Source organism: Salvelinus fontinalis, chromosome 21 (genome assembly GCF_029448725.1).
Source record: "Salvelinus fontinalis isolate EN_2023a chromosome 21, ASM2944872v1, whole genome shotgun sequence".
Lineage (NCBI taxonomy): Eukaryota > Metazoa > Chordata > Actinopteri > Salmoniformes > Salmonidae > Salvelinus > Salvelinus fontinalis.
In genome coordinates, this window is record NC_074685.1 from 25,242,807 (window position 1) to 25,256,190 (window position 13,384).

The 13,384-nt window shown below is 44.7% G+C and overlaps 1 protein-coding gene across 2 annotated transcripts; it reads right to left on the reverse strand.

The window, feature by feature from the left end:
• Nucleotides 1–4,105: 4,105 nt before the first annotated feature.
• Nucleotides 4,106–12,393, reverse strand: thnsl2 (threonine synthase-like 2). Of its 2 annotated transcripts, none has more exons than XM_055874423.1 (9): nucleotides 12,288–12,393; nucleotides 11,628–11,859; nucleotides 11,070–11,264; nucleotides 10,768–10,920; nucleotides 10,317–10,556; nucleotides 9,935–10,083; nucleotides 9,724–9,849; nucleotides 4,874–5,028; nucleotides 4,106–4,718 (listed from the first exon to the last, which is right to left on the reverse strand). In XM_055874423.1, the coding sequence occupies exons 2-9, from the start codon at nucleotides 11,848–11,850 to the stop codon at nucleotides 4,478–4,480; spliced, it is 1,482 nt and encodes a 493-aa protein (XP_055730398.1). In that variant the 5' UTR covers nucleotides 11,851–11,859; nucleotides 12,288–12,393; the 3' UTR covers nucleotides 4,106–4,477. The 2 variants fall into 2 exon arrangements, with proteins under 2 accessions (XP_055730398.1, XP_055730399.1); XM_055874424.1 differs by having other exon boundaries at nucleotides 12,284–12,369.
• Between the last annotated feature and the right edge of the window lie 991 nt (nucleotides 12,394–13,384).

Genomic DNA, 13,384 nt, shown 5'->3' on the forward strand with positions numbered 1-13,384 from the left:
AGGACACACACTTCAGGTGTGCAGCTGTGGTTGGGAGAGAGTAACATCGGCAAGGGGGTTAAGGATCCATCAAGGGAGGAAAAGGTGCTTGGGAGAGCAGAGACAGGGACTTCGCATTGACCAGTACTTCTTACGAAGCAGCCAGTCAAATCAGTCGAATGAAGCACAGCGACGGGACGCAAACCAAAGTTCGCAGAGCATCAGCACCCCTGTAACGGAGGAGGATAACACAAGCACAGAAATGCCGGTGGATGAACTCACTCAACCACAGAGACCTCTAAAAGAGGAAAAGGTCAAAGGGCACAGACCGAGTGTGAAGTGGCCCAAAGCTGTTGAAAAGAGAGAGTGGGAAACAATCAAAAACGACCTGACAAAAATCTTGGAACAACAGGTAGGAACAGCAGAGAAAAAGCTTGAAAGGATGGGAGACATTATCTACCACTACGGAGAAGAGCGCTTTGGAGTAAACGAAAGGAGAAGTGGCAAGACACCACCCGCGCCAGCCAAATCTAGGAGGCAGCAAGAGATCGAGATACTTGTCAGAGAGAGAAGGCAGCTGAGAAAGCAGTGGAAGAAGGCCTCTGATGCAGAGAGAGAAGGTCTCATGCTACTCCAAGCAGACATCAAATGTCGGCTGGCAACCTTGCGAAGAGCGGAAAACATAAGGAAACTTCGTAGGAAGAAGGAACACTCAAGAACACGGTTCTATAAAAAACCCTTTAAGTTTGTCAAAGACCTCTTCGCAAAGGAAAAGTGCGGAATCCTAAAAACTCCAAAGCCAGAACTGGAAGAACATTTGGAAAAGGTCCACCAGGACACGAAAAGGCATGAGCAGATAATCATCCCACATGACATCCCACCTATTCAACCACCAGAATTCAATCTGGACACTGACCCTCCAAAATGGAAGGAAGTAGAGAACGTTGTCCGACGAGCAAGAGCGGCCTCGGCTCCTGGGCCTAATGGAGTACCATATAAGCTCTACAAGAACGCCCTGGATGTTCTACGCTTTCTTTGGAGGCTCATGAGGATAGTGTGGCAGAAGGAAATAATACCAAAGGCATGGCGAAGGGCTGGTGGTGTGCTAATCCCAAAAGAGAAGGATGCGACAGACATCAGTCAATTCCGACCAATCTCCCTTCTCAACGTCGAAGGGAAGATCTTTTTCAGTATAATAGCACAGAGGCTGTCCACTTACCTGGAAAGGAACAAGTACATTGATACATCTGTACAGAAAGCAGGCATTCCTGGTTTCTCTGGTTGCCTGGAACATACTAGTATGATTTGGCACCAGATCCAAACAGCTAAGAAGGACAAGAGAGACCTCTATGTCATCTTCCTCGACCTGGCCAATGCCTTTGGCTCAGTTCCCCATGAACTCCTCTGGGAATCCTTCAACTTTTTCCTTGTACCAGAACCCATCACTACACTGGTAAAGGCCTATTTCCAAGACCTGCAATTGTGTTTCACAACACCGGACTTCACAACAACATGGCAGCGCTTGGAAGTGGGCATGATGGCAGGCTGTACAATTGCACCTCTGGCCTTCACTATGGCCATGAAACTCATCATCAGGGCATCGAGATGGGTGGTCGGCGGTGAGAGAACTAAGGAAGGGCTCCGTCTCCCACCTATCCGAGCATACATGGATGACATGACTACACTGACCACCACTGCAGCATGCACCAGGCGGCTACTTGCAAAACTGCAGGATAACATCAAGTGGGCCCGGATGAAAATCAAGCCAAGCAAATCTCGAAGCATCTCCATAGTCAAGGGACAGCTTAAAGATGTGAGGTTCTGCATTGGAGATGACCCGATACCAACGGTGTCTGAGCAACCCGTCAAGAGCCTGGGTATATGGTACAACGAAAGCCTCCGGGATAAAGATCAAGTGCAGCAAGTAAGACAGGACATCGCCGACGGTCTTGAGAACATCAACAAGACCCTACTGCCTGGGAAGCTCAAGCTTTGGTGCCTACAGTTTGGACTTCTCCCCCGGGTAATGTGGCCACTCACCGTCTATGAGGTCCCAATAACAACAGTGGAGAAGATGGAGCGAACCATTACCTCATACGTGAAGAAATGGCTGGGTGTCCCACGATGCCTGAGTAACATCGGCCTCTATGGCAAATGGGTCCTTGAACTACCTCTTACAAGTCTAACGGAGGAGTACAAGTGCTCTAAAGTAAGACTTCAGATGACATTGAAGGACTCCAAAGACCAGACCATTAGCAAGGCTGCACCTCCCCTACAAACTGGACGGAAATGGACATCATCCAAGGCTGTGCAGCAAGCAACATCCGCCCTGAGACACCAAGACATTGTGGGGAATATCCAGCATGGAAGAGGAGGCTTTGGCCTGGCAGCAAGCAAACCAACGTTCCATAATGCAACAACATCTGAACGCAGGAAGCTGGTGGTCGAGGAGGTGCGCAGACAGGAGGAGACTGCAAGAAGTGCAAAGGCTGTCTCTCTTGCTAAACAAGGGCAATGGACGCGATGGGAAGGCCTGGAGAGGAGAAAGATCAACTGGAGTGAGCTTTGGCAAATGGAGGCAAGCAACATCAGCTTCATCATAAGAGCTGTTTATGATGTGCTTCCATCACCAAAAAACCTACATCAATGGTATGGCGAGGACCCGACCTGCCCCCTCTGCCCAGCTCCAGCGACTCTCAGGCATATAATGACAGGTTGCAAGACCAGCCTCTCACAAGGCCGCTACACCTGGAGGCACAATCAGGTCCTCAAGAGCCTGGCTGCAGCACTTGAGACCAAGAGGAGTGCAACCAATTCATTACCTCCAAAAACAAGCAATCCCGTCAAAACAACAACATTCATCCGGGAGGGACAGAAAAGGCCCAAGCATCCTACTACAAAGCCAGAAACTGGACACCTAGGCATGGCCCGGGACTGGAAGATGCTTGTCGATATTGGCCAACAACTCATTTTTCCCCCTGAGATTGCTTCTACCAACCTTAGGCCAGACATGGTACTCTGGTCCCCTTCACGAAAGGCTGTGTACATCATAGAGCTCACAGTCCCGTGGGAAAACTCTGTTGAAGATGCCTACGAGCGTAAGAAACTGCGTTACACAGAGTTGGCAGCAGACGCAACTCAGCGTGGCTGGAATGCAAAAGTCTGGCCAGTTGAAGTAGGATGCAGAGGATTCGTGGCTTTTTCCACCATCAGGTTGCTGAAAGAACTTGGAATCCATGGACAGGCTCTGCGGCAGACCGTCAGAGCAGTTTCTCAAGCAGCTGAAAGAGGCAGCCAGTGGATCTGGATCAAACGGAAGGACCCTTGCTGGGCTATAACTTCATGACCCCCCCCCCCCCCCCACCCCCACCTGAGAACCCAATTCAGATCCCTCCAACTTGAGGAGGGCATATGAGGTATGCGGTCAGCTGTAGGGCTGGCTCAGGGAAGAGGACGCCCCTGCCTTGCATAGTCCCGTGGGAAATCTTAATTGGGCATGGGACACAAGCTAAGGCTTGATCACCCTTTAGCTGGCCACCTTTGATGAGGGTGTTTAGTGATTAAAGGCCGAAACACCCTCTGATTCGAAGGCACACTACTGAGGATGTGTCCCAAAATTGACATCTTAACCCAGTCTAAGAAATAAACCTCCCATGCCACTCTGTCAACATCACGGCAAATCTCATGTGAGTGCATACCATCTATTGGCACAATGGACAGTTTTAACATCTCGTCCCGTGTTTTGTGATTCTGTCTTACCTTACGATGCATGAACAGAGCAGGAACAGAGCTGAGTCATACAACCTCTGACATCATCTTTATGAGACCAAAGTCCCACTCAGCTGCCTGACAGTACAATAGATCAGGAGTTCTGGCTGTAAAAGGTCTTATCCAAAGATACAAACCGACAGCTTGTGAGAGAAACCCATGTGACCCATATAAACCCACGGTCCTATGTCTTCTGAAGTGAATGCTAAAGCCTATGGTACACAGGAAATTTCTTAAGGCAATATTGACGGGCATCATGCACACCACCACACTGTCTCTCTTACATGTAGTGATGGGAATAAAAACCTAATCAGAGCTCCGTTCTAATCATTTACTGTAATTACTCCTGCACACATGATTGCCTCTGCAACTTTTATTGTCAGCATTTATGGTCAGGGAATAAATTGTGCAGAAGTTTGATTGCAAAACACACCATTTGACAATTACACCATTTGATCTGAATTCTGATCAAACGTATACAATAAACAATCTTCTTATACTGTAACAATATCTGATCATATAAAACTGATCTCTTCAAGACAGTAAATAAAACATCTAACTGTAGACATAGTTATTGCTGGTATTAGCAGTAAGTGGTCTATTATCCACTTTATGAAACAATCTCATTGGTTAATAAGTGTTCGTTATTTCTGATAATCCATGGCAAATGCCTGTTAACAGTTCCATCTGAATTATCAGTGTGCATCCATAAGCCTAATTTCTTATATAACTAGTTACACTCCACAGTTGAGTAGTAGGACACTCCACGTTGCCTGGCTGAGCCTATAGCCTGGATGTGTTGCTTCAGCCTGCCCTCCCAGTCCTTGCCCCAGTCCTGGCCCCGCTCCAGGGCCAGGTAGCGAGTGGACATCTTGTCCAGAGCCCGCACTGCCTCAGGGAGGTCAAGGGTCAGCCCTGCCTTCTGCACCGCTTCCTGGAACTTGGCCGGAGAGGCCGTTGCTATGCAACACCTAGACAGGGGAATGGGTTTAAAATTGTGAGCTAGACGGCGGTATTCGGTATGCAGCCATGATGCATTATGTAAATGATTGAGCCTGCAACTAAGAAATGTGTTTATTTAGTAAAATACTAAAAGTGTGTGTGTGTGTGTGTCTGTGTCTCTTACCTGTTGACCCCTGCAGTGGGGGGACAGTGGTAGTGATGCCACACAGCCACTGCAGTGTGCGGACATAGTAGATACTGGTTCTCCTTCCAGCATCTCTGCATGGTCTCCACTATCCCCTCATCTCTTACTGCACCTGCTGTGAGGACCTGAGACAACTGGAGACAGAGAGAGGAGGGGAGGAGTAGTATTTATTAAGATCCCCAATTAGCTGCTGCCGAGGCAGCGGCTACTCTTCCTGGTGTCCAAACACAAATCACAACAACAAATAAAATACATAATATACACCAAGTGTACAAAACATTAAAAACACCTTCCTAATATTGAGTTGCACCCCCCACACCTCCCTTTGCCCTCAGAACAGCCTCAATTCGTCAGGGAATGGACTCTACACAGGTAACAGGTAAGAGACACAGACACAGACACACACACATTGTTGCATGTTTCAAGTCAACTCGGGTCTCAAGTATTTCCAATACCAAAACACACACGCTAAAACTCACCATGAGATGTTGCTGAAATATATAAACGTTATGGATGAGTTTTTGTGTTTATGTGTGTACTGTATATGTGTCTTACCTTACGATGCATGAACAGAGCAGGAACAGAGCTGAGTCATACAACCTCTGACATCATCTTTATGAGACCAAATTCTCTCTCAGCTGCCTAACAGTACAATAGATCAGGAGTTCTGGCTGTAAAAGGTCTTATCCAAAGATACAAACCGACGGCTTGTGATAGAAACCCATGTGACCCATATAAACCTAGGGTCCTATGTCTTCTGAAGTGAATGCTAAAGCCTATGGTACACAGGGATGCTAGCCCATGTTGACTCCAATGCTTTCCACAGTTGTGTCAAGTTAAATAAAGGTTAAATAAAAAAAATACATAATTATAAAAGTTGGCTGGATGTCCTTTGGATGGTGGACCATTCTTGATACACTGTTGAGCATGAAAAACCCAGCAGCATTGTAGTTCTTGACACGCACCAGTGCACCTGGAACCTACTATCATACCCTGTTAAAAGGCACTTAAATATTTTGTCTTGCCCATTCACCCTCTGAATGGCACACAATCCAATGTGTCAATTGTCTCAATGCTTAAAAATCCTTCTTTAACCTGTCTCCTCCCCTTTATCTACACTTATTGAAGTGGATTTAACAAGTGACATCAATAAGGGATCATAGCTTTCACCTGAATTGGCCTGGTCAGTCTTTGCCATGGAAAGAGCAGGTGTCCTTAATGTTTTGTACACTCAGTGTACATAGCACTACAATTACATCACAATTTAGTCATTGAGCATATGTTCCTATCCAGAGCGACCCACTGCTAGTGCATTTATCTTAAGATAGCCTGGCGAGACAACCATTCATCACATATCAATGAAAAATACAATACAAGAAATACATAAAAATGTCTGTTTTTCTCTTCCCAGTCCCCGTCGTGCAGTCCGATTTTTTTTTACATCCGATTTTATTGCTAGTTTGAGTTACCTAGGGTGGCAGAGAGTTCTATGTAGTCATGGCTCTATTTAATACTGTGTGTTTCCCAGTGTCTGTTTTGGACCTGGGCACTGTGAAGAGACCTCTGGTTGCATGTCTTGTGTGGTACCAATGAGTGTCCGAACTGTGTGCCAACCGCTTGAACAGACAGTTTGGTACCTTCAACACCTGGTACAAAGACCAATAGTGATGCAGTCAATCTCTCCTCAACTTTGAGCCAGGAGATATTGACATGTGTGTTACTGGCATTCGCCCTCCATGTACAGTAGCAGTCAAAAGTTTGGACGTACCTACTCATTCAAGGGTTTTATTTATTTTTTACTATTTTATGCATTGTAGAATAATAGTGAAGACATAAAAACCATGAAATAACACATATGGAATCATGTTGTAACCAAAAAAGTGTTAAACAAATCAAAATATATTTTATATTTGAGATTCTTCAAAGTAGCCATCCTTTGCCTTGATGACAGTTTTGCACACTCTTGACATTCTCTCAACCAGCTTCATGAGGTAGTCACATTGAATACATTTCAATTAACAGGTGTGCCTTCTTAAAAGTTAATTTGTGGAATTTCTTTCCTTAAAACTTCTTATGGCTGCAGGGGCAGTATTGAGTAGCTTAGATGAAAGGTGCACAGAGGTGCCCAGAGTAAACGGCCTGCTCCTCAGTCATAGTTGCTAATATTTGCATATTATTATTAGTGTTGGATTTAAAACACTCTGAAGTTTCTAGAACTGTTTGAATTATGTCTCTGAGTATAACAGAACTCATATGGCAGGCAAAAACCTGAGAAGTTCCACTTCCTGTTTGGATTTTTTCTGAGGGTGGCAGATTTTCAACTAAGCTCTCATTGAAATTACAGCAAGATATTGATGAGTTTTCACTTCCTACGGCTTCCACTAGATATCAACAGTCAATAGAACTTTGTCTGATGACTCTAATGTGAAGGGGAGCCGAAGGAGACAGGAATTAGTCACCACTGCCACGAGCTGACCACGCTCGTTCGCGTGATAGGCAGCTCCGTTCCATCGCTCAACTGAAGTCAATGTAATTCTCTGATTGGAACGTTATTCAAGATGTATGTTAACAACATTCTAAAGATTTATTCAGTACATCGTTTGACATGTTTCTACTGACTGTTATGGAACTTTTGGACATTTCGTCACGTTATAGTGGACATATAACGCTTTGTGACTTTGGAATTGTTTACCAAACGCGCTAACCAAAGTAGCTAATTGGACATAAATAACGGACATTATCGAACAAATCAAGCATTTATTGTGGACCTGGGATTCCTAGGACTGCATTCTGATGAAGTTCATCAAAGGTAAGGAAACATTTATCATGTATTTTCTGGTTGACTCCAACATGGCGGCTAATTTTGCTATTGTTCTGAGCGCCGTCTCAGATTATTGCATGGTTTGCTTTTTCCGTAATTTTTTATTTAAATCTGACACAGCGGTTGCATTAAGGAGAGGTATATCTATAACTACATGTGTATAACTTGTATTATCATCTACATTTATGATGAGTATTTCTGTTGAAACGATGTGGCTATGCAAAATCACTTGATGTTTTTGGAACTAGTGAATGTAAAGCGCCAATGTAAACTCGATTTTTTGTATATAAATATGAACTTTATCAAACAAAACATGCATGTATTGTGTAACATGAAGTCCTATGAGTGTCATCTGATGAAGATCATCAAAGGTTAGTGATTAATTTTATCTCTATTTCTGCTTTTTCTGACTGCTATATTTCGCTGGAAAAATGGCTGTGCTTATTGTGGTTTGGTGGTGACCTAACTTAATGTGTTTGAGCTAATCAGTTGTGTTGTGACAAGGTAGGGGTAGTGTACAGAAGATAGCCCTATTTGGTAAAAGACCAAGTCCATGTTATGGCAAGAACAGCTCAAATAAGCAAAGAGAAACAGCAGTCCATCATTACTTTAAGACATGAAGGTCAGTCATTCCAGAACATTTTAAGAACTTTGAAAGTTTCTTCAAGTGCAGTCGCAAAAACCATCAAGCACTATGATGAAACCGGCTCTCATGAGGACCGTCACAGGAAAGCAAGACCCAGAGTTACCTCTGCAGCAGAGGATAAGTTCATTAGAGTTACCAGCCTCAGAAGTTGCAGCCCAAATAAATGCTTCACAGAATTCAAGTAACAGACACATCTCAACATGAACTGTTCAGAGGAGACTGCATGAATCAGGCCTTCATGGTCAAATTGCTGCAAAGAAACCACTACTAAAGGACACCAGTAAGAAGAAAAGACTTGATTGGGCCAAGAAACACGAGCAATGTACATTAGACCGGTGGAAATCTGTCTTTTGGTCTGATGGTTCCAAATTTGAGATTTTTGGTTCTAACCGCAGTGTCTTTTTGAGATGCAGAGTAGGTGAAAGGATGATCTCTGCATGTGTGGTTCCCATCGTGAAGCATGGAGGAGAAGGTGTGATGGTGTGGGGGTGCTTTGCTGGTGACACTGTCAGGGATTTATTTAGAATTCCAGGCACACTTAACCAGCATATCTACCACAGCATTCTGCAGCGATACACCATCCCATCTGGTTTGCGCTTAGTGGGACTATCATTTGTTTTTCAACAAGACAATGACCCAACACACCTCCAGGTTGTGTAAGGGCTATTTGACCAAGAAGGAGAGTGATGGAGTGCTGCATTAGATCACCTGGCCTCCACAATCACCCAACCTCAACCCAAATGAGAAGGTTTGGGATGAGTTAGACCTCAGAGTGAAGGAAAAGCAGCAAACAAGTGCTCAGAATATGTGGGAACTCCTTCAAGACTGTTGGAAAAGCATTCCAGGTGAAGCTGGTTGAGAGAATGCCAAGTGTTTGCAAACTGTCATCAAGCAAAGGGTGGCTACTTTGATAATCTACAATATTTAATACATTTTGATTCGATTTACACTTTTTTGGTTACTAAATGATAACATTTGTGTTATTTTATAGTTTTTATGTCTTCACTATTATTCTACAATGTAGAAAATAGTAAAAATAAAGAAAAACCCTTGAATGAGTATGTGTGTCCAAACTTTTGACAGGTACTGTACATCTAAGTACAATAAGTGCTGCTCTGTTCTGGACCAACTGCAATTTGCCTATGTCGTTCTTTGCCGCACCTTCTTTACCACACAACTGGGCAGTAGTCCAGGTGTGACAAAACTAAGGCCTGTAGAACCTGTCTGGTTGACTGAGATGTCAGGGGGGGGGGGGGGGGGATAAGTATGTGTGGTGATTTGAGAGAGAACATTCAACAACCAACGGTACTGGGCACTTATCTTTCTACAAGAACATGTAAATTATGTATTCATGCATCTGACCTGTTTGTGGAGAGCTTCAGGCAGAGTGTGTCTGTGAGAGTGCTGAAACTCCTCCATCATGCCCTTTACCAGGGCTCCATCTCTACCAGACAGCAGCCAGAACACACGCTCCATATTATAGGGGTCCTGGGGTGAGAGCACAGTGTTAGCCACAGTACACACACACACTTCTTAAACCTTAAACAAAGTGACGAGCCATCACGCACAGCACCTGAATGTCTATAGCCGGGGCCATGGTCTGCGTGACATTGGTTGCCATGGAAAAGTCCCCACTTTGCACAGTCCTGTGCACTATGTCATTAGCGTTCGTCATGGCAACGAGGCACAGCGGTATCCCCATCTGCTTCACAATGCAGCCGGCTGAGAGAGGGGACAGAGAGACAGACAAAGAATGAAGTGAGGAGAGATTAAGGAAAACCAGAGAAAAACATGAGCTATGTTCCAATACTCTCAAACGGCTTAGTTTCCTTTCCTCTTTGAGCAAAAAAGTAGGGAAGAAATATAAATATATCTCTAATCCAAAAAATATATCCAAAAAGGGGCACAAATGGGAAAAAGTAGTGGAAACACTGTGTAATTGTAAAACTTCTCACCGGCGATATTCCCCGCCCCCCCTGTGGGCACTACCATCTCCAAGGCGGGTAGGGGTGCCCCCGTCTCTGCCTGCTCCAGCCCACTCACATGCAGGTAGGCATAAAGGAAGTGTGCCAGCTGCACCATGACACGAGACCAGTTGACTGAGTTGAGACTCATCAGGCTGTGTTGTTTCACCAGCTCCTGGTCTGAAAACAGTCGACGGATGGGCACGTCGATGTCATCAGAACTGCCATCCGCTAGTGGTGCAGGGGAGATAAATGAGGGTTGTGTTATCATACCAAGGATACCATCTTATCACAGGATAAGGTAAGATCATTATTACTGAAGGCTAAAACTCCTATATTTTCCCATGATATGGCCATCATCTCTCACTATCAAAGAAGGGGGCAAGAAGAGGAAGCCACTTTAGAATATTGCTCCCTCATACTATCTGGCCCTCTCTCTAACCTGCAAACACATGGATATTGTCCTCCAGGCAGGTGATCATCTGTTTCTCCTGCACAAGAGTTATGCGGCCCCGGGGGTACACCACTACCACGTCTACCCCACCAAGGCCTCTCGCACTGTGGATGGCTGAACCACCCGTGTCCCCAGATGTGCCTAGGAAGGTAGGCCGCAGCGTGGGAGAGGGAAGAGGATAGGAGGACACTATTAAGACACGTAAGATGTAATATACATCAACATAATAGACCTAGCATGTAACTAAACATGTAAACACTCCAAATGCTGCCCAAAGTGCCCCTTCTCACCCACTAATACGATGGCGCGCCGGCTTTCCTTGCGCAGGAAGTAGTCGAGGAAGCGCACGGTGCAGGTCATGGCCAGGTCCTTGAAGGCCAGGGTCTCACCGTGGAAGAGTTCCAGCACACACAGCCCACCCTTCAGCCTGGCCAAGCTCACCACCCCCGGCACGGCGAACCCAGACAGGGCCGCACTCACCAGGCCTGGGGCAAGGGAGGGAGAGAGAGAGAGAGAGAGAGAGAGAGAGAGAGAGAGAGAGAGAGAGAGAGAGAGAGAGAGAGAGAGAGAGAGAGAGAGAGAGAGAGAGTGGAGAGGGGTGTAAAAGAGTGAGATTGAGTGAGATTGAGAGAGTGAGATGGGCAGAAGGATCACGCAAAAGAGAGAGAGTGAAGGAAAAGCGGTGAGGAAGGGGCATGAACAGAGTTGCTTCATTTTGATATATACCTAGATGTGAAAAAAAACAAGTGCCAAACCCTCTTCACTTTACACCTAACTGTACCATATTTTCCAACCATCAATCAATCCATCAACGTGTCACTCAGCTACCCAAACCCTCCAGGTCTCACCGTCCAGGTCTGCTCGAGGGATCAGCTCTGTAGGGATGAACAGGGAGCAGACCTCCGTCACTAGCTGGGGGTAGGACAGAGAGCTCCAGGACCTCAAGGTATCAGGGGTCAGGGTGGGGAGGGTCTCAGGCATGAACATCCCCCCGTCTGGCGCATATCCCGATAACAAAACATCCTGAAAGTTCCAACCCTGGACACCGCCACGCGTGCTGCAGTACTGCATATCTGACACCTGTCAGTAGTCAAAACAGAGAGAAGTATGATGAAAAATAGTATGATGATAAGCCTTTGGGTTACGTTCGCTTCCTTGTTGTAGCAATTTGACAGAATAATTTACAATAAGGATACAAGGGCAGACATATCTATCTGGGCACACGGATCAACAGTTCACAAGTGACTATTGGACTATAATGTAATAACATTATTATAATGCATAACAGTCAGCCCACTGCAGTTTCAAAAACATGTGTTCATGTTAATTTTTTAATTATGGGAAATTACATTATTAATACATAGCATAATAGAAAACATAACTGTAAGCTACTGTTGAAAAAACATATTATAGCTTATTTATTTTAAATCAATTGTGGTTAGGTAAATTCAATGCTGCTGACTATCGCATCTAGTCCATAAAATTTAAAATTATGATTATTTACCGACCGCTTGCTATAAAAAAATAGCTCCGAAGTAGCGTACTGTAGCTACGAGATGACCTGGGGAACTGTATTGGTGCAACACCAGAGTTCGAATTTCGAAGTAAAGAGGTCAATCTGGTGCCAAACGTTTCAAAATATCTACTCTAAAGCGTTACCTGCTGGTCATTATAGCAAACTGCATTCAAAGGAGTTTAATAAGAGACACAACCACATTTTGATATTATCTGACAAATAAATTCAATCAATTAATCAATCAATCCAAACTATGAAGCGGCCATTTGATGAATGGAAAGAGACATCTGTTACAAAACACCAAAAAGTTTAATGACATTCGGAGATTGTCAAGCATTTGTTATTGGGTAGGCCTACAAGGTAGGAAGGGATGTATTTACTGTTTGTTGAGATTTACATATTCTATTTATTGTGATGTTGAAAACGCAAACCATGATATTGAATTGAAAATTCGTTGCATATATTTAATATGGTATCAAAATGTTGAAAATCTGATTTCCCCCGAGCTGATCATTGTCTGCAGCCGGGTTTGATCGTAGTGTAGGCCTAGTGAAACAGAGTGAACTCGTCCATGGTATTCGGCGAACCCTCAACCTTCCTGGCCGGTATCGCTGCGTTGCATCGACTGTGTCACAAAAGCATGCGTTTATTAACACAGGGTTGCTATTGTTATTTGTGGTCTTAAACATTGGATACAACAGTCAGCCATGGTTATTGTATCCAATGGCTTAATGCCTGCACCAAAAATTACTGCTAGGTCAGTTGAGTTTTTCTGTCTTATTCATAATCGAACTATGGTGCTCCTTAGCTAAGGTTATTCATAAATCTAAAGATGTCTTCACTACAAATCCAAACTAGCCCTAACCCATCTGGACAAGAGGAATACCTATGTAAGAATGCTGTTCATTGACTACAGCTCAGCATTCAACACCATAGTTCCATCCAAGCTCATCCTTAAGCTGGAGTCCCTGGTTCTCAACCCCGCCCTATGCAATTGGGTCCTGGACTTTCTGACGGGCCGCCCCCAGGTGGTCAAGGTAGGAAACAACATCTCCACTTCGCTGACCCTCAACACAGGGGCCCCACAAG